At 47.4% G+C, this 27,518-nt stretch overlaps 4 protein-coding genes and 1 pseudogene across 4 annotated transcripts; 2 read left to right on the top strand and 3 right to left on the bottom strand.

Moving 5' to 3' along the window:
* Positions 1-9,546: 9,546 nt before the first annotated feature.
* On the bottom strand, positions 9,547-15,642 carry LOC118855992 (histone H3-like). The gene is made up of 3 exons (XM_036766042.1): positions 15,314-15,642; positions 12,857-12,867; positions 9,547-9,863 (listed from the first exon to the last, which is right to left on the bottom strand). The coding sequence occupies exons 1-3, from the start codon at positions 15,640-15,642 to the stop codon at positions 9,547-9,549; spliced, it is 657 nt and encodes a 218-aa protein (XP_036621937.1).
* Positions 13,867-14,723, top strand: LOC118855988 (histone H1.4-like). The gene has a single exon (XM_036766038.1). It carries the CDS (start codon positions 13,954-13,956, stop codon positions 14,608-14,610), a length of 657 nt encoding a protein of 218 aa, XP_036621933.1. The 5' UTR covers positions 13,867-13,953; the 3' UTR covers positions 14,611-14,723.
* Positions 15,643-17,843: 2,201 nt separating the features above from the next.
* On the bottom strand, positions 17,844-18,598 carry LOC118857953 (annotated as a pseudogene).
* Positions 18,594-18,977, top strand: LOC118855999 (histone H2B type 2-E). Its single transcript, XM_036766048.1, has one exon. The coding sequence runs from the start codon at positions 18,597-18,599 to the stop codon at positions 18,975-18,977; it is 381 nt and encodes a 126-aa protein (XP_036621943.1). The 5' UTR covers positions 18,594-18,596.
* A 6,003-nt stretch (positions 18,978-24,980) lies between these two features.
* On the bottom strand, positions 24,981-26,216 carry LOC118857952 (eukaryotic initiation factor 4A-II-like; the record flags this gene model as incomplete). The annotated part of the gene is made up of 1 exon (XM_036768409.1): positions 24,981-26,216. A coding segment is annotated over one exon (804 nt), but the record flags the coding sequence as incomplete, so codon positions are not given.
* Positions 26,217-27,518: the final 1,302 nt, after the last annotated feature.

The following is a 27,518-nucleotide window of genomic DNA, read 5'->3' as shown; positions in this document are numbered from 1 at the left end:
TTACCTATTTGTTTTTATTTTTCAGTTGTCAAACATTTATTTTGTCTTCCCTGTCCATACAACAAAAAGGAAAGAAAAAAATCCATGTAAAAATCTGCATAGTCAAGCAAAACAAATTCCCACATCAGCCATGTCCAAAAATGTATGTCTCATTCTGTATCTTGAGTCCATTACCTTTATGTCAAAAGGTGAATAACATTCTTCTTCCTTGGGACTCTGGAACCAAGGCTTGTCATTATATTCAATGATCAGAAATTCTTCTTACATGTTGTTTGTCTTTACAAATTGCTATTTTTATAAATTGTGCTCCTGATTCTGCTCATTTAATTCTGCACAAGTTCATACAAATGAAGATAGAAAAAACTTAACAGGAAGAAGTAGGTAATATGTGGGTGTTGTGGGACTGGGGGGCAGAGTTCCAGGGTTGTTGCAAAGTTTCCCCTTTTTCATGTGGGGTAGAGGGAAGAAGAGTGCCCTCATGCTCTAGAAACCCTATCTAGTGTGTTGGGTTATGGAGATTTGCCTGGCTTGCTTTAGGGGAAAATTTCCATCAGCTCCTCTATCTGAGGAAAATGAGGGCCAGTGTAGGCTAACTATTTCCTCACCTGCCTCTACCAACTCCAGAGGATAATTAGGCAGGACCAGATATTTGGGCCTTACCAGAAGCCATGATGATAGTTTCAGCTGCCAGGTGTGGCGAAGCACACTTGCAATCCCTGCTATGGGGGACACTGGGGTTGGTGGATCTCTTGAGCTCAGGAGTTCTGAGCTGCAGTGGGCTAGGCTGATCAGGTGTCCTCACTGATGTCACCACTAATGCAATGAGCCTCCAGGTGTAGAGGGGCTCCTGGGTTGGAAAAAGAACAGGTTAAGACTACCCTGTTGAAGATGTGGTAAACAGATCACTTGGTTTTGCCTGGCTATTTTTCTTTGCTAAGAAAGGGAGGGGAGAAAGGAAAAAAAACAGTCTGGAAATGGCTGTGGTGTCAAAACCAAAGGCATCATTACAGCTTCTTTTAATATACATATACATACATATATATATATATACATACATATATATACATATATATATGTATTTATAAAGACTATCCTGCTGAAGAGCCCAGGCCCAGGTATGAGTAACCCTTGCACTTCCAGCCCCAAGTGAGATGAGAATATCTAGTCTCTTAAAAAAGATAAAATTTACAAACAACAACAATAAAAATGGGTCACAGTCTTGATGAGAAACAACCTTCCTCTTTTTTTTAAACTCAACTATAATCTGTGAAATGATTCTTCATTCCATGGACATGAGATCCAGACAGGGGAAACTGCTGCAGCTTGAGGTGGTCACAAGCAGTGAGAGACCTGGACAGGGCTTAGGGAGTTTATGGGAGGGTGAATTAGGGGCCAGAGTTGGGTTGGCATATCTTGCTTTTAATGATTATGTTGAATCTCACTACCTAGGCACCACCCAAGATTTCCTAGCTATGCTGACACTCCCTGCCTAGACTGGGGACCACTATACTTATGGTACTATTCACAGAAAACTCTTGTGCAATGCCTTTTTGACCCCTCTCTGCTCTCCATAACCTTCTAGGGAACAGTTTACCCACTTCCTCCTATGACAACTGCTGTCCCTAACCAATGCGCTAGTTCATCACAGGGAACAGGAAACAGTGCCAATATTTCATACTGGCATCTTACTCTCCTGGTCATCTCCTAAGATACCCATTCAAGATATTCAATACCTATCCAAGTATCTTAGGAGCAAAAATCCTAAGGGATCCATTGAGAACCAACCTACTCATTATCCTACCATCTTTACCCAAATTACTTGACACAGAACCATTCAAATCTAGGAGGGCTTTGAATCATTTAGTCACTGAGCGACATTTATTAATTGCCTACTACATGCCAGGCCCTGGACATTAAAAGGCAAAAAGATGGCTTCTGCTATTAATGAGTTCACAGTCTAATGAGGGAGACAATAGGAAAGCAACTATGTATAAGCAAGTTTTATACACAGCATAAACCGAAGATAATCAACAGAGTCAAAGTATAGCATTAAGTGGGGTTGGAGAAAGCTCCTTGTAGAAAGAAAGCAGAGATTTTTTGCTGTGACTTGAAAGAATAAAAGAAAGACAGGAGACAGAAATGAAAAGGGAGAGAATGCCAAGCATGAGACAGCCAGTGAAAATGCCTGAAGTTGAAAATGTGTGTCTTGTATGAGGACTACCAAGAAGGTCAATGTTGCTGGCTGCTAGAGTACAGAGGGTTAGAAAAGGATAAAAACAAGTATAATTGATAGCATGTTGCTTGCCTTCTCAATGGATGGGAGAAAAACACATACACACACACACATACACACACGCACGCACGCACACGCACAGGGGGAGGGGGGAGAGGAAGAGAGAGAGAGAGAGACAGAGAGAGAGAGAGAGGAGAGAGAGAGGAAGAAAGACAGAGAGAGAGAAAGAGAAAGTGGGTACGTTTATGTGGGTCCTGGGGGAGAGCTGGATTGGTGAATGGTTGGACCTACGTATTAGGAAAATTACTTTGTTGACTGAATGAAGGATGGATTGTAGTTGGGAAAGACTTGTAGCAAGCAGACCAACCAGCAGGCAATAATCCAGGCATGAGGAGATGAGGGCCTGTACCAAGTTGGTTGCAGTATCAAATAAAGATGGAATAATTGAGAGATGTCACAAAGTTAAAATCAACAGCCCCTGGAAACATATTGGCTATGGGAGGAAGGGGTGACAGTGAGGAGTTGGGCATGACATTTGGGTTGCGAGCCTCAAGGATGCTGATGCCCGTGACCACAATAGAGAAGTTTAGAAGGGGGTGGGGGATCTGGGGAGAAAGATAATGAGTTCAGTTTTAGACATAATGGGGTTAAAATGTTTATATGATTTCCAATTTGAGATGACCAATAGGCAGTTGGAGATATGATAATGAAGGTCAGCAGGGAGGTTAGGACTGGGTAAGGAGATCTGACAGTCACCAACATAAAGATAATAAATGAATCCATGGGAGCTCTTGAGGTCACCAAGTGAAATAAGGTAGAAGGAGAAGAGGAGAATATCCAGCACAGGACCCTGTGGGACATCCACAGTTAGCAAGCAGGACAAGGATGAAGATCCAGCAAAGGAGACAGAGGAGAAATCAGAGGAGATTTAGGAGAGAGCAGTGTCCTGAAAACCAAAAGAAAAGAGAATGCACAGAATAGGGTGGCCAAGGCTGCAGAGAGGACAAGAAAAATAAAGATTGAGGAAAGGCCATTGGATTTGGCCTTTGATTAGTAACTCTGGAGAGAAGTTTTGGTTGGTTAATGAGGTCAGAAGTCTGGCTAGAAAGTGAAGAAGAGAATGAGAGGAGGGGCATTAGAGGCACCTGGAGGTCTTCTCAAGGAATTTAGTCACAATAGGCAGGGAAGTCATGAGACAGGAAGGTCAGATGGATCAAGGGAGGGTGGGGGACACCTGGACATGTTTATGGACAGTATGGAAGCAGCTAGTAGACATGGAGAGATGGAAGATAAGTGAGAGAGTGGGGATGATGGAGGTGGGGGACAATCTGTTGGAGGGGACAGGCTGGAATAGGATCTCTTGTGCAGGTAGAGGGGCTAGCTTTGGCAAGGAGAAAGGCCACCTCATTATATCAGGCAAGGATGAAGGAGGCAACCAGGTGATTTGAGATGAAGAAAAAGGGAGAAGAGGCAACTCTCAGCAAATGGCCTCACCTTTTTCAATAATATACAAGGCAAAAAAGTTTTTGTTTGAGAGGGTGGGAGCAGGGAAAGCCAGGAGACGTTTGAGGAGAGATGAACCACCGTGGTGAGTAGGACAGTGAATTAATTAGGGAGGCCAGACAGCAGGGAGGGTCCTCCATAAATTTGTGGTGGCCCCAGTCAGGATAGTTTTTATGATTTTTCTGCACTTTCATTTGGCAGCACAGGTATAGGATCTAAGGCCGTGGATGGAGGGAATGATCTAGGACTCAAGCTTAGCAGGTCAAAATCTCAGACGGGACAGTAGATTGTGATAAGATAAGTCAACTTCAGAGTTCATGAACACAGAAGTGGCGCATTTGTGGGTGATGACAAAATGAAGGGTATGACCATGTTTGTGTGTGTGTGTGGGGGGGGGGGGTGAGTGGAGCTTGTATTAAAAGGTAATTCTATGAGGGGTGAGTCTGGAGAGAGCAACCGTTAAGAGTTATGGCTTGAGAGAAACTGCAGACAGCAGAGACAAAGAAGATGGAAAGACCTTCATTCTTTCGTGATGGAACTGTCAACTTTTATCTTGTAAGGAGCTTGAGGAAAATTCTCCTAAGAGACTTTGGCCTGTACGTTGAGTGAACAGAATGGAGGAACTATGCTTCCCAAAGTAAGGAGAGGTCATCTGCATTTACAATGGGAGTTAGAAGAGACTCCAGCTGTGGATCATTCTCATAGCTTAAAACCCTGTAAAATAATTATTTGTGATCTCCATGCTATTAATGATTATGTTTTACATGATCAGTAGCTTTAGTGTTCAGTTAATCTTGGGAGTTTGGCAATTTGGTTATACAAGGAGGAAAGCTTATGAGGAAAGAGATTTCTTCACTTCATTAAATAAAGGACACTCAATAAACTGGGGTAGGGACTACAAGTTAATTAATTGAGTGATGTTAGAAATACTGTTATACTACAAAGGAGTAATCACCAAAGATGGTTAATGTCTCTATCACAAGAATGAAGTTTTGTTCCAAAAGGAAAACTCACGCTTACTTTGATAATTTAAGTGATCCACTCACCAAAAGCAGATCTTGGTCTCTCTCTCTTGAATAGACGCTCAAAAAATTCTCTCACTCTCTCTCCCCTTCCCCCCTCCTTTTTCATCCTGTGATTCCTGTCACTATTTTCCCATAAACCTTTCATTCAAGATCTTCCCAGGGTGCTGAATGCCTTCCCTGTGCACATTGTCTCTCAATTTCGGGTCTTGGGGGGTCTGTAACAGCAAGCACCCTAGCATACCCAGGATGGCCTGCTAGTACAGGTTCTTATATCTGATTTTCTAGGAAAGACGGCATAAAACAGGGTTAACAATCCTACTTTTAATGACATTCACTAGTTCAGGGGAAGGGTCAGCACCCTGAACATCAGAGAAATAGAGAGAAAATACAAGTCGAGAAATTAGCACAAAGACCAACAGACATGACTCTTAGCTGCCTGAACCAAAGCAATATTGCTATACACTTTACATACACCACTGAATGGAGAGAGCCTCTACATCTGAGCAGTTGGGAAGCTCTGCACCTATGGTTTGTCAAGAGCCTTCTTATAAGCAAACCCCCAAAGCAAAATACCAGCTCAGAGTATATGCACACTTCTCAGAGCCAGAAGGCAGCACAACCCTTGCTATTCAGTGCCTAATTAGAAATTAGCAAATTAGTGTGGAAGCCTTCCTACAAGCAAGCCTCCTTCCCCCAAGCAAGCTTCCCTTAATGGGCTCCAGGTGAGGCCTGCTAATGGTTGGGGAAGATCTTCATATCCCATTAACATTACAGGGTCCCGCCCCCTTTTCTGGTCACACTCTCCCAGCTGTGGAATAATAAAGAATGGCGTTAAGTGCTGAATGATTCCATGCTTTTCTCTTGCTGTGAATGCATGGAACTATCCCAGTCACAAGCTTTTAAAAGCACTTCAAGGTAAAAGCAAAATGGCTGCCACGATGAAGCGACATCAGCAGTATCCTGAGGGACAGTGTGAAGGACATCAGCAGGCCCAGAAGCTCTTCTGTGTGAATGACCAGATCTTTCTCTGCATGCGCTGTTCAAAAGCCCAGGGGCGTGAAGGTCACCAAGTCTGTCCTCTAGGAGCGGCTGCTGAGGACTATGGGAAGAGACTACAAGATGATCTGAAACCTTTAGATGAAAATTTAAAAGATGTCAAGAAGCTTATGCTTGAGGAGAAAGCGGTACCTCGGACCCAGGCTGTAGTGTGGACAGAACAAGTGCACAGGTCAAGAGATGGACTTGAGGAAAAATTTCAGGACATAAAGTGAATTCTGAGTGATGAAGAAGAGGATGTACACAGTCTGGTGGAGCCGGATGGGGAGGGAAATGAAATGTTCCAGAAGCTGAAGGATCATGAAGCCCGGGAAGAAATAAAAAAAAAAAAAAACCAGAAGAAAGAATAGGAGCAAGCGCCACTTGTCCCAACATAGCAAAGACCCCAGGGAGATGGTGACAGCATTGGGAGAAAAGTCCCAGATGTCAGACGGGGCCCTGCTGCAGGACAGAGCAGACGGTGTGAGCAGGATCTCGGCTGCTGGCACGTCACTATCCATAGGCATTATCTGATGATGGGAAGAGGACTTTCGTATTTGCCGATAGCTCTCAGGACAGACATATGTTGTTTAAACCTCTAGAAATATCCACTGCATGAGTGGAAGAGAAGTATCTGTTATGCCATTGGACATGGATAGAATTTCTGAAGAGAAACTAGTGCCACCCACCTTTGTCTGTTACGTTTGCCTATTGAAAGGAACAGCGAACCCAGACCTCCTTCTTGATTCCCAGCAGAATGGCATCAGGGACAGACCAGCCTGGCCACGCTGAGCCGAGATGTTTCAGGATGGTTCTTGAACCATATAATCTTACCATGTGCATGAGAGGAGCCTAGTTGAAGGAGAGCATTGGAAGCTGCTTTGACCTCTTTCCCTAGGCACATGTTAAGCGTATTTTGTTTTTGCTATGAAATTTGTAAATGCAGTAGCATCTTTCATCGTCTACCCTTCTCAGGTATGTCTATGATGATGTGATCTGCTTTGGAAAATGATCTGTAAAGGCCTGCTTCTCCCTCTCCTCTCCCAATCTTTGATATTTCTACCAAGGTCACCATCAAGAAAAGGTTAGACTTGGAGTGAGAATTGCTTGTTGAAATCCCACCTATCAAATACCCAGTAACTCTCTGACAATAAACAGAGACACACACACACACACACACACACACACACACACAGAGGCCTCAGTAAAGCCTGTCACATCATATATATTTAATAAATATTTGGATTGTAAAAAAAAATCAATGAACGTAGAATATAACAGATAAAGAACCTAACAGGGGAAAAAAAATTGTGGTGACAAGAGAAACCCATGTTAACCATTAGGTTCCAAGAGTTACAAATGTTCAGAGAAGGGAGAGCAGGGTGTGGGGTGCAATAATCTGAAGGATCTGTGGAGTGGCTAGCACTAGAGCTGTCCCTGGGCAGTAGTATAGAATTTGGATAATAGAAGAGCGCAATACTGTAAAGGGCCTGAGGGAAGAGGGAGTTAGGAGGAATCAGGAGAGTGCAGCCAACGTGATGACAGCTTTACCTAGTTTAAACAAACTGTGCTTAGAGGTGCTCTTGGAAGCCACGGCTCTCAGAGGGCACCTTGGGTGAAAGCACTGTCAATCTGGGCAATAACATTTTTCGTGACCAGCACCCTTTGCCTGACCCTTGGGAGTAAGAACCTCCTCTTCCAGGGCCTGAGACCTGGGCTGGATAAGAGTTTGGCAGGGGGATGGGTGGGGTGGAGTAAGAGAGAATGTAGGCGAGTAAAGGTGGTGTAGGGCCTGGGATGCTCTAGACAGGAGTCTAGCTTGAGGAGTCCTCCAATAAATAGCCTGGCACCTGGTAAGTTTTGCCACACCTGAGATTTCCCCCATCCCTACTTCCCTGTTGGAGAAGGTAAAACTGGGGACTTTATTTTCACATGGAACCAAAGGAGCACAGGCCCCAGCATGAGGCTGTGGGAGAAGAGTGGTGACTCCTTCCATTTGCACTGTGGCAAGACCTCTACGTACACTCTGTCTCTCTCTGCCTCCCCATCCCCCCCCATGTGTCTGTCTGTCTTTGCCTCTGTGTCTCTGTCTCTGCGCCTCAGTCTCTGTCTCTCCTGCCACACTGTCAGGAAACAAGATGATTCACCCCATTTACTTTTGATTTTACTGATCACTGAGGCTTTTAAGCATATCAAAGGCAGTAAACGGAGTCATTTTTCATCGTTTGGGAATCAGACCTATTAGAAACTGATTGATCTATCAGTTGCTAGGAGGCTTGATGACAGACCAAGAACACCCACTTACAAGGGAAGTCTGACTATCGGTATACCTTTTCCAGGGGCTCTTGGAGAATTCTAAGCAGTTATCCGTAACTACACATCTAGGGGGTTGGATGGACCAAGGCGGGGGCAGGGGCAGAATGATCTGCTTGGAGGCAATGGCCACAGTCCGGGCAGGTGATGCCGAGTCTGTGCTGTTATTGGCAGTAGGAAGAAAGGACTAGCCAGAAGTGCGGTATGAGGTCACCCAGCCCAACTTCTCCTGAAACCCAGGGCCACACGACTTGCTGGGCATCTCCACCTGGATACGTGTGTCTCCCAGGCACGTAGAGCAGAAGCTTTCCTGCGGATGATGATCTCCTCTGCCACAGACCTGCCCTTCCTCTGCCAACATCCCCTTGTCCACCAGGACAAGAGACTAATGGAAGCGGTTGGTGGCAGGAGAGCTGGCAGGGATTTCAGAAGCTGTGCAATCCAGCCCTTTTATTTTGCAGAAGAGGAGGTAGGTGTGAGGCTTTGAGAGTAAATTCGAAAACGGGTCAAGCCCTGCGTACCGCTGATTCTGTTAAATACTGAAAGGTGCGGTTATAGGCTTTAGCGGTCACAGCAGAAAATGAGGGCCCAGGAGGTGGCCCAAGTCAGAACGAGGGTCGAAGTTTCCTGACTTGCCACCCAGGGCCACGAGGAGGCAGCATGGTGTAATGGCTGGAGCGCGAGCTTTGTCTTAGAGTCCCACCCGGGACGACTCCGAGCAAATGATCCCACTTTGGGGCTGCTTCCCCGTCCGTGCAACGTGGATCACGGCACCTACAAAGTGCACTTTGCAAATCTGAAAACACTACATCATTCTAAACATTTTCACTCAATGACAGTAACTTCCGCTCCTAGAGTCGGAATCTCCACCCCCCGGCCCCGCTTTGAATCCCCTGGAGTGAAAAAATACACGCGTATGGTTTTCTCGATACCCCGTAAAGAGACAGTAAGCCTCTTCAAGCAAAGAACGTTTTCATGTGTTGTGTAAATAAGCGTGGGGGACTTGGGAAGGTTGCAAACCGAGGGCGACACAGTGCACAGGGGCTAAAGGGAGCTAAGTTCACCTCCCGAAACAAGCCGCAGGTAGGCAAAGTAACTCCTCGGTGCACGGTGGCGGCCATCATCTCTTCCCGACCCCAGCCAGGCTGGCACCCTGCTTTTTTTTTCTCCTGCTAGTAGCGCCGATCCGCGCTTCCTCACCTCGTAGATCGTGGGCCTTTACGAAACAAATCGAAGCCTAAACGAGGATAGGACTGAAAAAAAGAAAAGAATACCAAAACCGCAAGCCGGACTCACCCCTTCTCGCCTCGAGAACGCAGCCTTTCCGCAAAGCTAAGCGGACGAAAACTACAGCTCCTTTTAGCGATTAGGTGGGCGGCCCTGAAAAGGGCCTTTGGGGAACAAAGAGAGGACAAAGCGCAACACCCGCAGGAGCGCTTAGCCGCCAAAGCCGTACAGAGTGCGGCCCTGGCGCTTGAGAGCGTAGACCACGTCCATGGCCGTGACCGTCTTCCTCTTGGCGTGCTCCGTGTAGGTGACGGCGTCCCGGATCACGTTCTCCAAGAAGACTTTCAGCACCCCGCGGGTCTCCTCGTAGATGAGGCCCGAGATACGCTTGACGCCCCCACGCCGAGCCAGGCGGCGGATGGCAGGCTTGGTGATGCCCTGGATGTTATCCCGGAGCACCTTCCTGTGCCGCTTGGCACCCCCCTTCCCCAGCCCTTTGCCTCCTTTGCCACGACCAGACATGACTACTGGAAACGGCAAACGCTCAAAGACGAACAATCCAGCCACGGCCCGCGAGACGTTTTATATAGGGTGCTGGCGGACCTCTTTGAAGACCTCAAGGGTCCAGAAGGGGGCGGTGGGAAACTGTCTCTGAAGCTCCGCCTCCCCCGGGCCTCGGGTCCCTTCTCATAGGACGGCAAGGGGCAGAGAGACAATCCGCAAACAGCAAGCGCGCCCTCTTCCCCCACAGCCCCCCCATTGTCTTTTATTTCATTCGGAAGAACGATGGATGATTCTTTTCAGGAAAAGCAGCTTAACTCCTCATTTTTCATTCTAATATGTTATGGAGGGGTGGATGGAAGCTTACTCAGGAGCCCTATGGTGGCAACACAGGGCTGTTTATTCCTGTGAATTGCTTTTGTTGCCAATGAGTTGAGTTCTTGTTACTGAAGGTGGCAGTAAATCGATGACAGGGTTTTGCACTAGTGTCTTTTCTTCCCTCACCTATTAAGGATCCCCAAACGACCCCTTCCCTCGAGAGTCCCAAGATCCAAATGTCTTTCTTCTATTCCTCTCTCTCTACGTCCTCCACTTCACTTCAGACTGCTCAGATTCCTGGGAAGTGTTGATAGATGTTGATTTTAATCAAATCAGTACGTCATTTGGGTAGTCCCGCCCCCCTCTTTAGGTTACACACCTTAGGGCAAGTAGTTTTCCTCTCCAGTCCTTGGACTAAGTAGTGGAGATTTTGGGGGCCGTCGGGGGAGGAGGGGGTGTCAGGTTGCCTTTAGATGCTATTTACATTTGAAAGCAGGGGTTCTTAACCAGAGAATCCTTGGCTCTTTTTTGAGACCTTTAACAACTGCATTTCCACCAGGCTGGTTTCCTTTGTAACGCTATGGATTTTCCTTTATTTACTTGAAAACATTTTGGCCGGACTGCCCAAGGGGCCAGGGCGAGAAGAGTTCAAGACCGCGAGCATTAAAGGCAAGCTGCAGCTCTCTGCCCCACATCCAGACCCGAGGGAGGGGCCTAAATAAAAACAAAAACAAACCAAAAAACAAAACCAAAACCAAAATCAAAACCAAAAACAACCCAAACCCGGAACGCAACAACTGTTGTTTAGTTGTGTTTTGGTCGTGACCCCTTTGGAGGTTTTCTTGGCAAAGATACTGGAGTGGTTTGCCATTTCCCTCTCCAGCTCATTTTTACAGATTAGGAAACTGAGGCAAATATGGTTAAGTGACTTGCCCGGGCCAATAAGTATCTGAGGTCGTATTACACTTTATTCACTGCCACCCAGCTGCTCACCACTGGGAAAACGTCGTCCTTTAGAGCCTCCTAGCAGGTAACCACAACCACTCCTCTGCTCCATACTTCACCGGTAAAGTGAAAGAATCAGTCAGTCAGTCAGTCAGTCAGTGAGTCAATCAGTCAATAATCATTTATTAAGCGCTTATTCCGCGCCAAGTATAGTGCTGAGCTCCGGAGATACAAAGAAGGGCAAAAGATAGTCCCTGCCCTCAAGGAGCTTACTCTTTTTTTTTTTTTTTCCCAAACGGTAACATAATAAAAAAGTAGCTGAAAACTGGGGGACAGGGATGGGGAGAGGCAGGCAGGAAGATGAGGGGTGGATGAGAAGGTACCCAGCTCGAGGTAGGACAGAGAAATACAGAAGAGTGCAGTAGAGGGGGAAATGAAGAGCTGACTGGACCTCCGTGCCTCCTAAAATGGAGTTTCTGAGAGGAGCACTGAACCCTCCAAACCTAGGAAGGGCCAGAGGGTACTGATGAGGCATGAGTTGCTGGGCTGAAGTGATTGCCACCCAGCTCTCCTGCAAATAATTCTGAGCCTTAGGGAGATTTAAAAAAAAAAAGTTATCCATAGGAGAAAGAGTAGGGGTGGGCACATTCAGTGTCAAGAACACCAGCTAGATGGTGCATCTGAGTTCAAATGTAGCTTCATACGCTCACCGGGTGTAATCCTGGGCAAGTCTCTTGACCTCAACTGTGACAGGTTCTTATGAGGATTAAATGAGAGAATGTAGCGTACCTGGCATGCACTAGGAGCCTAAGAAGTGCTTATTTCCATCCTTCCTCAGACGTCCTGGGAAAATAACTGCTGCCTGTCTCAGTTTCCTGACCTGCAAAAGGGGATTATCTTGGCTCTGCCATTTAATACCAACCTCGGTGATCCTGGGCAAGTAACTTTTTCCTCTCAGTGACACGAAGGTGTTGCCTGGAATAGATGACTTCAACCTGGTGGTGGGAGGTGGGGTGAGAGGAGGGAAGACAAAGGCGAGATCAGAGCCCTCCTGGGTTAGTTGGTTCTGCAGGCAGGCGGAACGGAGCAAGAGGCACATACCAAAGAAGCCACATTTGAAAGCTATTAACAAGCCACCTTTCCTTGGAGGGGCCGCTTTCTCAAGAGAAATCCTTAGGAGAATTCTGATTGGTTCAAGTCTCTAATCCATTGATCTTGTCTGCAGTTTCCCCAGAAGACGCTAAGTCCCCTGGGGGTTAGGTAGGGGACTGTATTCCTTTTGCCTCTAAATCCCACTCTCCAAGTAATGGGCCTGGGGCCTAGTAGCTGCTTGAGAGGCTTGTTGGGTTTTACTGGGATATGGCTATTCCCCCCAAACCTCCGAGTCTCCTTTTACTTCCCTTGCTCCCCACATCCAATCAGGGTGCCTAGTCCTATAGATTCCACGTCTTTGACCCCTAGTCTGCCCCCGACATTTCCACTCACTGCCAACACAACAGTTGGGCTGCTGTAAGAAGGCGCTAACAGGTCTCCCTGACTTTGGTCATTCTCCTCTCCAAACCCGGCCTCATTTTACAGGGATGTCTGAGAAATTTTCCCAGTAACTGTCTATAGGATTTGGATTTGGATTGGGTTGAATTGGATTGAGAGCACCGTTGTGAAAAGCCTTCCTTCCTGCCTGCCTGCCTGCCTGCCTGCCTGCCTGCTTGCCTGCCTTCGTTCCTTCCCTCCCTTCCTAGAATAAAATGCACAAAACCTTCAACGGCTCTCCATTTGCCTATAGGAGGAATAGTAGCCTGATCTTCAAGGTCCTTGACCACCTGGCCCCAAGCTCACTTTCCAGTGTTGCTTCACCAAGCTGCAGTCCGATGCATGCTAAGTCCGTGACCATTTGGATTGCTTTTCTTCTCCTACCCTGTCCTCTCCTTCCCGGTATAGACTGTAAACTCCCCGAGGGCGGAAGAGGCTCTCTGGGTAATCTCTCCATCCCATCCCCCTCCCGCAGCGAGTGCCCCAGGGCTGTACCTGGCCCTTGATGAGCGATGGGGAAAAGTTGGAGTTGAAAAGAAGTGAAATGAACTGCAGAGCCCCGCCCCCAACCCCAATCCTGGGTTTTGTCCCTGGTCTGAGGGCTCGAAATCCCAGGATTAGACTTTAGTAGGCCAGAATAGTGGCCCCAACCCCGATCGACTTCCGAAGTACGTGTGGGTCCGGGACAGACAATCCTCATTCCAATGGACCATTCCCATGGATGCCTATGCAGGGATCACCAGAGAGCCTGTGTTACTTCCCTCGCGGAGAAATGGGATTTCGGTGCAAATGTGGCGAGAAATTATTTCGGTTTTGTACGGACGAGAAGCCAAGAGTGTGCAGAAGAGTCCCCAGGAGAAAAGTGTCCCGGGAGCGAAGCGGTAATTTTCTAATTTAAAGGAAACACGGGGAGTTGCCTGAATTTGACCTGAGTTTTGCGGGTAGTTGGGGGGCTTGGGAAAGGCTGGGCGCCTAGGATTTGAGGTTGCGCGAAGAAAATGCACGGACCGTGAACCCCAAGGCTTCTCCCTTAAGTTCTGGATCGGAAGTGGGGGGCTGCGTGCGGGGTTTTGTTGTATTTTTCCCCTTTTTTTAGGGGCAAGAAACACAACCGCGAAGGAGAGCAGAATGGCTGTAGGTGACTGAGAAGGCGGGCTGCGCAGGCAGAGCGCACCAATCACAGCGCGGCTCCCTTCTCTATATATATCCCCCGGCCAGGTCGGCCCAACTGTGGCGACTGTGTTGCTGTCGTGTTTTTGTTTACTTCTCTCTTCGCCTCTCTTTCTCACTCTTTGCGGTTCTCGTAGTCCGTGAGTGGGAAGGATGTCTGAGACCGCTCCTGCCCCGCCGGCCGCCCCCGCGCCTGCGCCCGCGGAGAAGACGCCGGTGAAGAAAAAGGCTGCGAAGAAGGCAGCCGGCACCGGCGGAGCGCGGCGCAAGGCTGCCGGGCCGCCCATCTCGGAGCTGATCACCAAGGCCGTGGAGGCTTCCAAAGAGCGCAGCGGCGTGTCTCTGGCCGCTCTGAAGAAGGCGCTGGCGGCTGCCGGCTACGACGTGGAGAAGAACAACAGCCGCATCAAGCTGGGGCTCAAGAGCTTGGTGAGCAAGGGCACCTTGGTGCAGACGAAAGGCACCGGCGCGTCAGGCTCGTTCAAGCTCAACAAGAAAGCTCCGGCCGCTGAGGGCAAAGGCAAGGGCAAGAAGGCTGCGTCGGCCAAGGCCAAGAAGCCCAGCGCTGCAGCCAAGAAGCCCAAGAAGGCCTCGGGAGCGGCGGCCAGCAAGAAGAGCGTGAAGAAGACGCCCAAGAAGGTGAAGAAGCCGGCGGCGGTGGGGGCCAAGAAGGCAGCCAAGAGCCCCAAGAAGCCCAAGGCTGCCAAGGCCAAGAAGGTGGCCAAAAGCCCGGCTAAGGCCAAGCTGGCTAAGCCCAAAGCGGCTAAGCCTAAGGCAGCCAAGCCCAAGAAGGCGGCGCCCAAGAAGTGAAGGCAATTTCTTCCTACCGTGCCCCCCCCCCCCCCCGGCCTCTTTTACACGCAAACTCAAAGGCTCTTTTCAGAGCCACCCCATAGATCTCAAAAGAAAGATGCTGAACACGTGCACAATGTGCCCGGTTCCTTTTTTCTGGGTTCCTTCTGGTGGTGGGCGGGGAGGGTGACGACAGAAACGCTTTGAGGGAGGGAAACGGGAAAGAAGCTACCCACCCCCCAAGTAAGTATAACAACCACGCCCCTCCCCTCAGTCCTGCTTTTTTCAGTACGCTTCTTTTACTAACCCCTTTTTTTTTTTTTTTGGCCTCCCACCCAGGTTCCACGTGGCGTCACGTGACTGCGCGTTCCCCTATTACTGAGGAAGGGCCACGGTGTGGGAGGAAGGGTAAGAAAGCAAGGGGCACGAGGAAAGGGGGTGTGGAAAGCAGTCGGGGTTTGTCTTTTTTTTGAGTTGGTGAGTGGCTGGAGTTGAAAACCAAGCGGGTGGCCGGTTTTCTACTCGCTACGCCACGGTGCTGCTCAAAAGGGGAACCAGCGTACGTGAGAATACAGCTACTTTTTCCGAAACAGTGGGTGGCTCTGAAAAGAGCCTTTGGTGGTTTAGCTTTTTAAGATTTCAAGCCCTCTCCCCGCGGATGCGGCGAGCCAACTGGATGTCTTTGGGCATGATGGTCACGCGCTTGGCGTGGATGGCGCACAGGTTGGTGTCCTCAAACAGCCCGACCAGGTAGGCTTCGCTGGCCTCCTGCAAGGCCATCACGGCCGAGCTCTGGAAGCGCAGGTCGGTCTTGAAGTCCTGCGCGATCTCGCGCACCAGCCGCTGGAAGGGCAGTTTGCGGATCAGCAGCTCGGTGGACTTCTGGTAGCGGCGGATCTCCCGCAGGGCCACGGTGCCGGGCCGGTAGCGGTGAGGCTTCTTCACGCCGCCGGTAGCCGGCGCGCTCTTGCGGGCGGCCTTCGTAGCGAGCTGTTTGCGGGGCGCCTTGCCACCGGTAGACTTACGAGCGGTCTGCTTCGTACGAGCCATGGTAACAGAACAGAGAACTCCGCTTCCCGACAACCAAACAACTACAGAGAAAGCCCACCACACTCGCCTATATTTATATCGACGAGAACGTTCTGATTGGAACGTTCAAAAGCCCTGCGCCCGAAGGAATTGGTGGAGAGGCAACCCTTCCCGCCCTCTAAATTCCGAGCGATTTCATTGGATAGCGTGAGGCCGCTTCTCTCACTTCCTTCTGGGCTCAGTCCGCTCACTTCCCTTTGTTCTTTTTTTTCTCTTCCCCGGACCCCCGTTTCCTCTCGCACCCCTAGCCTAGCCCCTTCTTAACTCGGCCCTTGCGCGGTGCGCACACGCTCACCTGTTTTAATTATTTTCGCCGTTTCAGCTTGGGACTTTTTTTTTTTTTTGCGGGATCACAGGCTTCTCTTTTATCAGTCAGTCCGTTTGTCTCTGAGTCCTCTCTTATTTTACGTTGGACTTTCACATTTGGAACATTCTATCGACTCTCTTCCCGCCACCGGTACCGAGCCCGTTCACCGGCCTGGAAGACCCGGAGAGTATTTTTAACTCCGGACCTTCTCCCAGCTGGATCTCTGCCTGTCCTCTCCCTCCAATTCCACCCCCTCCCGCCTTCCAAGATCTTCCCATTCCGAGCCCTGATTTTCTCAACATCAAAAAAAAAAAAATACATCAATTAAAATAAAATTTATTGTACTCCTATGGCTCACTTTGGCTTGCAGTTTAAGTTTTCTATGGTTTTGCTGGAAAAGATGAGAAATGAAGGCTCTGGTAGGTCCCCCGGAGCCTGACAATGTGTTCCCTGTCCTCCCTGGTGGTCTAGCTCACAATTCTGGGAGCCTCGTCATCAGGTGGGCCCTCTGCTTGTCTATGGAGGAGCTGCTCTTTGCCTGAGTGGACTGGGTGCCTACTGCACACCCGAACCAAATGACAGGTGCCTTCAGATCAATTCCACGCATATTTTAATAAGCGCCTACCTTTTCCAATGAGCTGTGGGGTTTACACGTTGGCCATGCAAAGACACTCGGCCCCCCGGCCAAAAAAAAAAAAAAAGCGATTCTTGCACTTTAGGACTCCACTGGGGCTTCGGTAGCGGGAGGAGAGGGGAAGCCGAGGGATACAGCTTGTCCAAGTAGAAAGAACTAACTTTGAGGAGGGAAAGCTAGAGCAATCGGGTCGGGCTTAACAGAAACTGAACTCCAGGTGAAGATAAAGATTCTGTGGAACGACCCTGCGTGAAGACCAAAGAGACCGGACAGAGGTGGAATATCATTAGAAGTCTGTGTTTTAGGCGAGAGGCAAAAGGAAACGGTTGAAGGTTTGGGGACCGGGTGGCCTCATGCTTCAGCAAGATTATTCCCGAAGCTGTTAGGAGGATGGGTGGCTGGATGCAGGAAGACCAAGGACAGAGATGTTGTTTGTGTGGTGATATATTGAGGACAATTTGGACTGGGGGCGGGGAGAGCGGTTAAAGGAGAGGGAAAAGAGGTATTAGGAACCTCCGTGACTGGGCTGGGGGGAAACAAGGAGCGAAAAGAGACCAGAGTTGGGAACTCAGTCGTTGGTGAACAGGTTATGGACAGGGAGTGAGCAAGCTAGGAGCCCAGGGAAAGAGATGAAGGCTGGATTTCTAGGTGTGTGAGTTTGCTGTGTTAAGGGACGTGAGGGGTGAGGGGGGACACACACGCCCGGAACAGCCTCGGACAGACATTCAAGCTTAGAGTTCCGGAGGTAGTCGATGATGCAGCGGCACAAGGGAAACCGAGGAAGGCTCGGCCCGGTAGGAAGAGAACCCGGAGAGACCGAGTGTTTCAAACGCTTCTCATTGCCACCTCACTTGTACGTTAAAAATTGGCCTGACTGAATCGGACCTGCTGGAGCGCCCCGTTGTTACAAACTCTCCCTTTTCCCGAGTAAGCCCCTTTCTGTGAAGGTGACCCGTGACTTCCCTGTCTCAAGTTATGAGGCCTTTGGGGGCAGAGGTAGCCTAGCCTCCACTCTTAAGATTGAGTACTTCTTCTCCCCAAAGCTACGAGGTTGCCTAAAAGCACTGGCAGCCACAACCAGCCCGGATTTTCCGGAGCAGACCCGACGCGTGTCATCAGCTCTTTGTTTGAAACGGTGGGTGGCTCTGAAAAGAGCCTTTGGTTTCTGCCTGGCAGACGAGTCCCGCGTTTCCAGACCGTCCGTCCGTCAGCAGTGCTGGCTTACTTGCCCTTGGCTTTGTGGTGACTCTCGGTCTTCTTAGGCAGCAGCACGGCCTGGATGTTGGGCAGAACGCCGCCCTGGGCGATGGTCACCTTACCCAACAGCTTGTTGAGCTCTTCATCATTGCGGATGGCCAGCTGCAGGTGGCGAGGGATGATGCGAGTCTTCTTGTTGTCCCGAGCCGCATTGCCCGCCAGCTCGAGGATCTCGGCTGTCAGGTACTCGAGGACGGCGGCCAAGTACACCGGTGCGCCGGCGCCCACGCGCTCAGAGTAGTTGCCTTTGCGGAGCAGGCGGTGCACTCTGCCCACCGGGAACTGCAGGCCAGCCCGGGAAGAGCGGGACTTGGCTTTGGCACGAGCTTTGCCTCCCTGCTTTCCGCGGCCAGACATGGTGGAGAGAGAGGCAGGAGGCGACTACGACGACTTTCTCGAAAGCGGCAAGAGACGAGAGATGAAGTGCTTTCCACTCAAGACCGAACCTATTATCCTGTAACGCGGTAGGCTAAACGGCGCTATCCGATTGGTTCCAAACGTCTTTGGACGAACCAGCCAATGGAGAAGCAGATTTGGGATCTTGTCATTTACATATGCCCTTCCCACCCGGGGGCGGGCTTACCAGGCCTCGTCCAATCAGAACGAGGACTCCGTCATCCCTCATTTGAATATGAGCCCTACAAATATTCTCAAGTTAATGCTGGTCTTTTCATTCCTTCTCCGGATCGCAGACGCACTGGTGAAGTCCTTGCAGCCATGCCTGAGCCCGCCAAGTCAGCGCCCGCTCCCAAAAAGGGCTCCAAGAAAGCAGTTACCAAGGCCCAAAAGAAGGACGGTAAGAAGCGCAAGCGCAGCCGCAAGGAAAGTTACTCCATCTACGTGTACAAGGTGCTGAAGCAGGTCCACCCCGACACCGGCATCTCGTCCAAGGCCATGGGCATCATGAACTCCTTCGTCAACGATATCTTCGAGCGCATCGCCGGCGAGGCGTCCCGCCTGGCGCATTACAACAAGCGCTCCACCATCACCTCCCGGGAGATCCAGACGGCCGTACGCCTGCTGCTGCCCGGGGAGCTGGCCAAGCACGCCGTGTCCGAGGGCACCAAGGCCGTCACCAAGTACACCAGCTCCAAGTAGACTGGAGACCTAGGGCTGCCTGACGTCCCGATACATACACAACGGCTCTTTTCAGAGCCACCTACTTGTCTCTGCGAGAGAGCTGACACTCGAGTTTTCCGCAGTGGACTCTTTGTCCTCCCGAGGTCCGGGTGGGGCGGGGAAAAAAAAAGCAAGTAAACTACCGATCCCCAGCTGCTCTCAAGCCCGGGGCTCGGTTCTGGGTGCCCGGGAGAGATGGCTGTTGCCTAGCCCCTGTTCTGCCTCTTTCCTTTGCCCACCACCCCTGTAGCCAGACATCGTTGCCCCAGGCCTTCAAATCAGGCGTGCTCCTCTTTGCTCTTCGCGCGCATAAGAACCAGCCTAAGAGCTGCTAGCGCTCTATCTAGTTTGCAAATGCCTCCGGGATAGGTCCGCCTGCGCGCGCCCGAGGGAGACTCGGACGCGACTCTCGGTTCGGGTACAATTCGCCGCGGGGACTCGGTTCTAGAGCCCCTCTCCCACCCACCCACCCGTACTTGGGACTTGCTACTCACACCCCAAATGCAAACTCGCCGACAGCTTCGGGGAGTGCGGATAACGCCGGGGCGGGGGCTAGAACTGGCTGGGCAAAACTGAAACTCGGGATCGGCTCGGCCAGCTGCACTCACTCAATTTAATTCAACTTGCGCGGTTTTCTTCTTTTCTGCTAATCGCTTTACCAGTTTCTAGGCTACTTCCCCAGGAAGGCGCGGGGAGCGGCCGGCGGGGCGGGGAGGGGGGGGCAGGGGGGCGGTTGCCGAGGCGGGGAGAGGTGCTCTCTGGGGTAAGTTACTGAAAGCAAGATTTAAACATTTTTAAAGGCGGCAAAAGAAGCCGAAACACCCACCTTGTCCTCTGCGACCTTCCTCACATCCAGCCGAGGAGGCCAGAACGGCGTTGATAAAGAAACCAAAAGTTAAAATTTTAAGATATACAAAAAGTCGTTTTCGAGTGGGAAGCGGCGGCTGGGGCCGGAGGTTCGGGGGGGGGGGGGCGGTGAGGGAGGACAGGGGATCAGGGAAAGCTTCCCTCCCCTCTGCTCCTTCCCACCTCCTCCCTCCCCACCGTGTCCAGGACTCCTGACACACTTTTTAAAGTTTAATCTTCATCTTTAACATTGTCTCCTCCTCTTTCTTAAGTCCAGAAGGGTAGGGAGGAGGGTGTGCGGCGGAGTGGGGTGGCCTGCTTCCTCTGGAAGACAGCTATCCGGGAACCAATACCTTGAAGTTGGACTGCGCTGTCAGCATTGGGCTGGACTTTCATAGGTGGGTCTTTCTTTCAGGAGGCCCAGTTGCCAGGGTCTAAGTCATACGGTGTCCCTGGTGAAGGATTCCCCAAAAGACTTGTCAGTTGGATCTAGTAGGGTTTGGTAGGGCCTCAAGAAACCTAACATCAGCCTTCCAGTAATTAGGTGGTGCAGTGAGTGGCACCATCCCTGGAGTCAGGAAGACCTGAGTTCAAATCTGGCCTCAGACACTTGACACTCTACTAGCTGTGTGACCTTGGGCAAGTCACTTAACCCCCAGTTGCCTTGCCCTCTCCCCTCCAAAAAAAATATATATATATAGATTAGTTTCATTTTCCATTTTTGAAACTTCATAGAATTTCAGTCTATATATCTTCTGCTGTTTTCTATCCTTACCTAAATCTTAAACCTGGTATAAGAATATTTTAAAATGTGAATGTCCAACTATAAAATAAGTTCATCTGCCTTTTAAAATTATCAGACAGTTACCTTAGTAAAGGAGAAAAAATTTTGCTTTTACCACTATCTCATACAATTTTGTGCAAAAATCCAAATTTAAGATCTATTTACCAAAGTATAATAAATTTTGGAAACCAATTATACACATCTGTATATAATTCTTAGAGTAATCAATCTTATTCTGTTACTTTTCTCTAAATTTTGCTTTCCTATTGAATTAGACATCTATCACATTAAATCTTTGTCTAATCATTTTCTCCTTTTGGAGCATGTTATCTCTATATTATATTTATCCGTGGAATATAGGTCAAATTGTAAGTTATTCATTCTTGCATCCCATTATGGTAACTCAGAGATGTTCCAATATCCATCTATAACCTAATATATTAGCATTGTACTTACAGAATTTCTTGATAATATAAACTTCTTATAAAAGCGAAAGAGGGACAATGTCACATATCTTAACAGAAGGAAGGAATTTCCTTAGCTCTGTTTGATTCCAGGCATGAGTCATGTTTGACAGGCCAGTCATACAGTCACTGCATGCTGAAAGCAGGGCTTAGGAGTAATCAGGTGGGGAATTTTCCTCTTTCAGAAAGGAAATAGGGAAATTGGGAAATAGTCAGGAAAATCCTACTTAGGACTTGTCCAAGGTTGTCTTTAAAACATTTCCCGGGCCCAGACATCCACCTTTAAAGTTCTCAGCCGATAGCGCGTATCATTCTACTATTGGCTTTATGACACCCATCCCTGTAATCACAGCTTAAAACAATAGTAAATTGCAGTCCCATAAAGTCTTAGATAGCAAATAAATATGGGCTATTATCCTTCAGATAGGACCACCCAAAATTTGATTGAGCATTAATTATCAAATCAAGTTACATAACTTTTCTGTCTTCTAAAATGCTTCCTCACACTCTTTCAACATACTTAAACCATCTAAAACTAGTACAAAGGTATCCAGAGTAATTATCTAGGGACAGGAGGGGCTTGGACAACCCCCATTTGTCCCCAAACCTTCTTATCTGGTTTTCATATTTCCAAACAAACCTTTATGTATCTCTCCAAATCTCTCAAACCCATTATTCAGCCTATCTTTACATTCCAACCATAAGACAAGATCGCTCATAAGTTATTACTCTTCACTAACGTAACTACTGTACTGGAATTCCATTCCAGCTTAAACAAAGCAAAGAGGTTGATGACTAACCCCACAGGTTGGTGGATTTATGTCCTTGTTTCACAAGCTTGTTTATTCTTCCCTAATTATACTCATTCTTGAAGAATAAGGCACTTCAGGAATTAAATCTTTTACATATGATAAGTTCAAACACTAATTTTAACTCTTGCTTAGGCCATGGGATGACTACAAATTCAGAGTAGGTTTTCTAAAAAATCGCACAAGAGACTTTTTTCAGAACATCCCTTCTAAAAGTATTTCCCCTTCTTAAAAAAAAAAAGTTTAAAACTTTATCTTGATATGAAGAGGAACAATCACTAAATTTTTCTGAAGAAAATTGGTTGGAAAGTTTTAAAATGATAGACATTTCTTTCTCCTTAAAGCAAAAATAAACCTTTAAACATTGCAATTCATTAAAACTAAGTTGGTACAAAACATCCTCATTCTCAAAGTATTATATAGAATTCCTAGATATTACGAAGTTCCTTGGTCAAAAAAGTGTTGTAATGGAGAGGACACTTAGTTTCTACGGGTCAAGAAAAACATACCCAATTAAATTAGCCTTTTCACAATAACAAAGTTTACCAGGCCTTCCCTTAGATGAAACAGGTTTGAAAAGCACACCCCTATTTTTTTGCACAATCCTTAATCTAACATATAACATCTTAATATAACACAAGAGTTGCTTTTGAAACAATATTGCTGATACATCTGTTTGCCAAATTACACAATCTAGAAACGTAACAATGCCCTAAATATTATTAGGTATTTTAAAACTTGAAACAACCCATTATCAATTTAGGTGAAAGCATTTCTAAATCACTTTGCAGAAAGAATCATCTTATCATTAATATATTGAAACTATAACTTTAAACCATCATAACAGACAATATTTTAAATAGAAATCTGCTCTCATTGTAAATACCAGTATTATTAGTTGTTTATAATCAAATATAATAGTTTCAAATTATCACATTTTTATCACACCCCTTTTTAAAAACTCAATTCCCAGATTAAAATTGCTATAATACCATTTCTACCACACAATGGTCTTCTCAAATTTCACAATCTAAGAGAATTTTCAAAATACAATATAATTTTAGAAATACAGAAACAATAAACTTCAGATGGCATCAATTGCATATCCAGATTATCACATATAGAGATTATTTAACTTATTACTTGCGGTATTTAAAAACCACTTCAAAGTTAACAATTACATTAAAAGAGTAATGTTGTTTCTAACATATGACAGTCATTATGTCAAGCATTTAACAATCATCACACCATTTTGATCCTGTAACAACAACCATTATTATTTTCCCTTTACAAATCAGGAAATGGGTCAAACAGAGATAAAATACATTTTTGCAATTGAAACAGAGAAGTATGAAATTTTCCTAGAGCAGAGGCTGGTTTCTCAGTGATGACAATTCTTGAAGGCTAGACTTAGGGAATGCTAGCCAGAGGCCCAATCCATCCTCCTCTCCCTTTCCCCACAGCTGCAGAATTTACTGAGCCTAGGGCACTTTGCAGCTGCTGGGACAGCGTGGGCAGAATGTATAGGACCTGGGTGACCTTTTGCCTAGAAGGATGGGCTACAAGTTGCCCAGGGGCACAGGACTGTCAGGATCACTGCCAGTCTTCGAATTGCTGCCCCTCCCATCCTTTTGCCATGTGGGGAAGGGTGATTTAAGTTTTCCCTACAATTCTCCTGCATTCTCTTCTCTTAATCTGATCTAGAATGAGAGGAGTTAGCAAGAACCCTTATGGCTGTTAAAAATTCCCACAGTGCGATACCCTCTTAACTCTGGAGAGGAAGTGGGAAATAATAAGTGATCAGGATTGAGAGGAGCACGAGTTTTAGCGCGAGTAAGCTTCTGGAGTGATCTACAGTCTCAGGAGTCTTCTGGTAATTCCAACTAATCTGTTTCCAAACTTTTTAATGATTAATTCCAAAATCTGCTAAAACGTTTTTGTTTTAGGTTATGTTTCCACTGTAATTCCAGGTTGGCCAGACCAGAAATTACAAGGAAAAGAGTCTTTGTTTCCCCAGCTTCAGCCTTTGACATCTCTGGCTGCCTGCATTTCCACTCATTTCACACACACACACTCACACACACACACACTGACAGACAAATTGACAATTAACAGGACAAATACAAACTGAGCTCACAATTTAATGACAGAGAGAGGGAGAATTAGAGGCTTGTTGGAAACTCCTATCACCAACCGGCTATTATTATTCCGAGGAAAGGGGATTTGGGGAATTTGCAAGGATCGAAGACCTCACTGGGTAGGAGTGCATAGGGATCAGATCCTGAAGCCTTTGCTCAGGGCATGTAGCCAGAATGGCCTTTGTTTTCTTTGAATGACTCAGCTTACCTCATTGAGCCTCTGGACACTGTGGCTTGCTCTTCCGGGGCAGGAAGCCCAAAGAGCATTCCAGGAAGCAGACAACTTCCTGTGTGATGAGTCATGGGGCTGGCTGAGGGGAGGTGTTAACGGCTATGCTAGGGGGAGGGGCCAAGTCAAGAACCAATCGGCCCTGGTCGTTCAGGCGGTGCTTGATGATGTCAAAAACTCTATAAGAGGGGAGAGGACAGCTTGAAGATCCTCTTTTCCTTTTCCGGTTGGAGCCAGAGACAGTTACAGCGACAGTTACAGCGACAGTTACAGCTACAGTTACAGCCACAGCCACAGCTGAAGCAGGAGCTGCCAGTAGCAGAGCTGACCGACGGGAGGAAGCTGAACAAAGACTTCAGGCCAGTGGGTAATCTTATTACCATAGAGGGGGAAACATGATTTTGCTTTACGCAATCATGCTTCTCTGTAGCCTCCTGGTTACTCTTTCAAGGCGTACTTATTGGGCCTGGAAGCTTTTGATCAATATATCAAAATGGGGTTGCTGGTTCATGGGTTGGTTACTGTGGAGCCTAAATAAATGTTTTGATTCTTCTGCCTTCTACTTTGAGAGTTTCTTGTATCCGGCGGTTCCGAACGTTTCAGACATGTTTATGATCCTCTTTGAGATTATAAACTCTGCCCTCCTAATACATTTGGCGACGAGGATGGGATTCGAACCCACGCGTGCAGAGCACAATGGATTAGCAGTCCATTTGAAAAGCCTTTCCTATTCAGTCTACTGACTAACACAATAAAGGCAGATATGCTAGTTTAACATAATTGGCTGATTTTATACAGCACTTATATCTTTTAGTCCACAAGTAAATTATTAAATGATAGAGAACATCTAATACAACCATTTCTACAGAACTAGGAAATAAATTTCTAATAAAGAAAGATTTTACAGACCCCATATCTTTTACACCCAACCCCAACAGTCTAACTCTAAAGGAGAAAGCCAGTAGCTCTTTCCCCACAAGAGCTCACGACTAAAGTCGCTTTGCTATCAAAAATCTGTATTTCTGATCCGTTATGAGCATTGAGACAAGATTCAATATTCCCAAAGAAAGAAGCACAATGCACGTTGTGAATCGCCTATTCACCAACAGCGAGCACTGCATTCAAAACCATCTCATCCCAGGGATTAAATAAGATCAGCCACATTCATTGGCATCTCCTCCACTGTAGTATTGTAGAAAGTCTCAATGTCACGAAGAATCCTCTTGTCTTCTTCAGTAACAAAGTTTATAGCCACACCTTTCCTCCCAAAGCGACCACCTCTGCCAATTCTGTGAATATAGTTTTCACGATTGGTAGGTAGGTCATAGTTTATAACCAAAGATACTTGCTGCACATCAATCCCGCGAGCCAACAAGTCTGTAGTGATCAGAACCCGGCTTGACCCTGATCTGAACTCCCTCATGATAACATCTCGCTCCTTCTGGTCCATGTCACCATGCAGAGCAGAAACTGTGAAATCCCTGGCATGCATCTTTTCAGTCAGCCAATCTACCTTTCGTCTTGTGTTCAGAAAAATAACAGCCTGTGTTATGGTCAGTGTCTCATACAAGTCACAAAGAGTATCCAGCTTCCATTCCTCTCTTTCAACATTAATGTAGAATTGTTTAATTCCCTCAAGGGTCAATTCTTCCTTCTTCACAAGAATGCGAATAGGATCTCTCATGAACTTTTTGGTCACTTCTAACACATCAGTTGGCATTGTGGCAGAGAGCAACACAACCTGAATATTTGTACTTAGTTTCTGGAAAATCTCATAGATTTGATCCTTGAATCCACGACTCAACATTTCATCTGCTTCATCCAAAACAAACATCTTGATCCATTTTGGAGAAAGATATCTTCTGTTTAGCATATCAAACACTCGCCCAGGAGTTCCAACTACAATGTGTGGTGCCTCGGCCTGCAGTTTTTGCATCTCATTTCGAACATTGTATTAGGAGGGCAGAGTTTATAATCTCAAAGAGGATCATAAACATGTCTGAAACGTTCGGAACCGCCGGATACAAGAAACTCTCAAAGTAGAAGGCAGAAGAATCAAAACATTTATTTAGGCTCCACAGTAACCAACCCATGAACCAGCAACCCCATTTTGATATATTGATCAAAAGCTTCCAGGCCCAATAAGTACGCCTTGAAAGAGTAACCAGGAGGCTACAGAGAAGCATGATTGCGTAAAGCAAAATCATGTTTCCCCCTCTATGGTAATAAGATTACCCACTGGCCTGAAGTCTTTGTTCAGCTTCCTCCCGTCGGTCAGCTCTGCTACTGGCAGCTCCTGCTTCAGCTGTGGCTGTGGCTGTAACTGTAGCTGTAACTGTCGCTGTAACTGTCGCTGTAACTGTCTCTGGCTCCAACCGGAAAAGGAAAAGAGGATCTTCAAGCTGTCCTCTCCCCTCTTATAGAGTTTTTGACATCATCAAGCACCGCCTGAACGACCAGGGCCGATTGGTTCTTGACTTGGCCCCTCCCCCTAGCATAGCCGTTAACACCTCCCCTCAGCCAGCCCCATGACTCATCACACAGGAAGTTGTCTGCTTCCTGGAATGCTCTTTGGGCTTCCTGCCCCGGAAGAGCAAGCCACAGTGTCCAGAGGCTCAATGAGGTAAGCTGAGTCATTCAAAGAAAACAAAGGCCATTCTGGCTACATGCCCTGAGCAAAGGCTTCAGGATCTGATCCCTATGCACTCCTACCCAGTGAGGTCTTCGATCCTTGCAAATTCCCCAAATCCCCTTTCCTCGGAATAATATAGCCGGTTGGTGATAGGAGTTTCCAACAAGCCTCTAATTCTCCCTCTCTCTGTCATTAAATTGTGAGCTCAGTTTGTATTTGTCCTGTTAATTGTCAATTTGTCTGTCAGTGTGTGTGTGTGTGAGTGTGTGTGTGTGAAATGAGTGGAAATGCAGGCAGCCAGAGATGTCAAAGGCTGAAGCTGGGGAAACAAAGACTCTTTTCCTTGTAATTTCTGGTCTGGCCAACCTGGAATTACAGTGGAAACATAACCTAAAACAAAAACGTTTTAGCAGATTTTGGAATTAATCATTAAAAAGTTTGGAAACAGATTAGTTGGAATTACCAGAAGACTCCTGAGACTGTAGATCACTCCAGAAGCTTACTCGCGCTAAAACTCGTGCTCCTCTCAATCCTGATCACTTATTATTTCCCACTTCCTCTCCAGAGTTAAGAGGGTATCGCACTGTGGGAATTTTTAACAGCCATAAGGGTTCTTGC

This window comes from Trichosurus vulpecula, chromosome 7 (assembly GCF_011100635.1).
Source record: "Trichosurus vulpecula isolate mTriVul1 chromosome 7, mTriVul1.pri, whole genome shotgun sequence".
In the NCBI taxonomy this organism is placed as follows: domain Eukaryota; kingdom Metazoa; phylum Chordata; class Mammalia; order Diprotodontia; family Phalangeridae; genus Trichosurus; species Trichosurus vulpecula.
The sequence above is the reverse complement of the archived record's forward strand: the minus strand, read 5'-3'. Positions and strand labels throughout refer to the sequence as shown.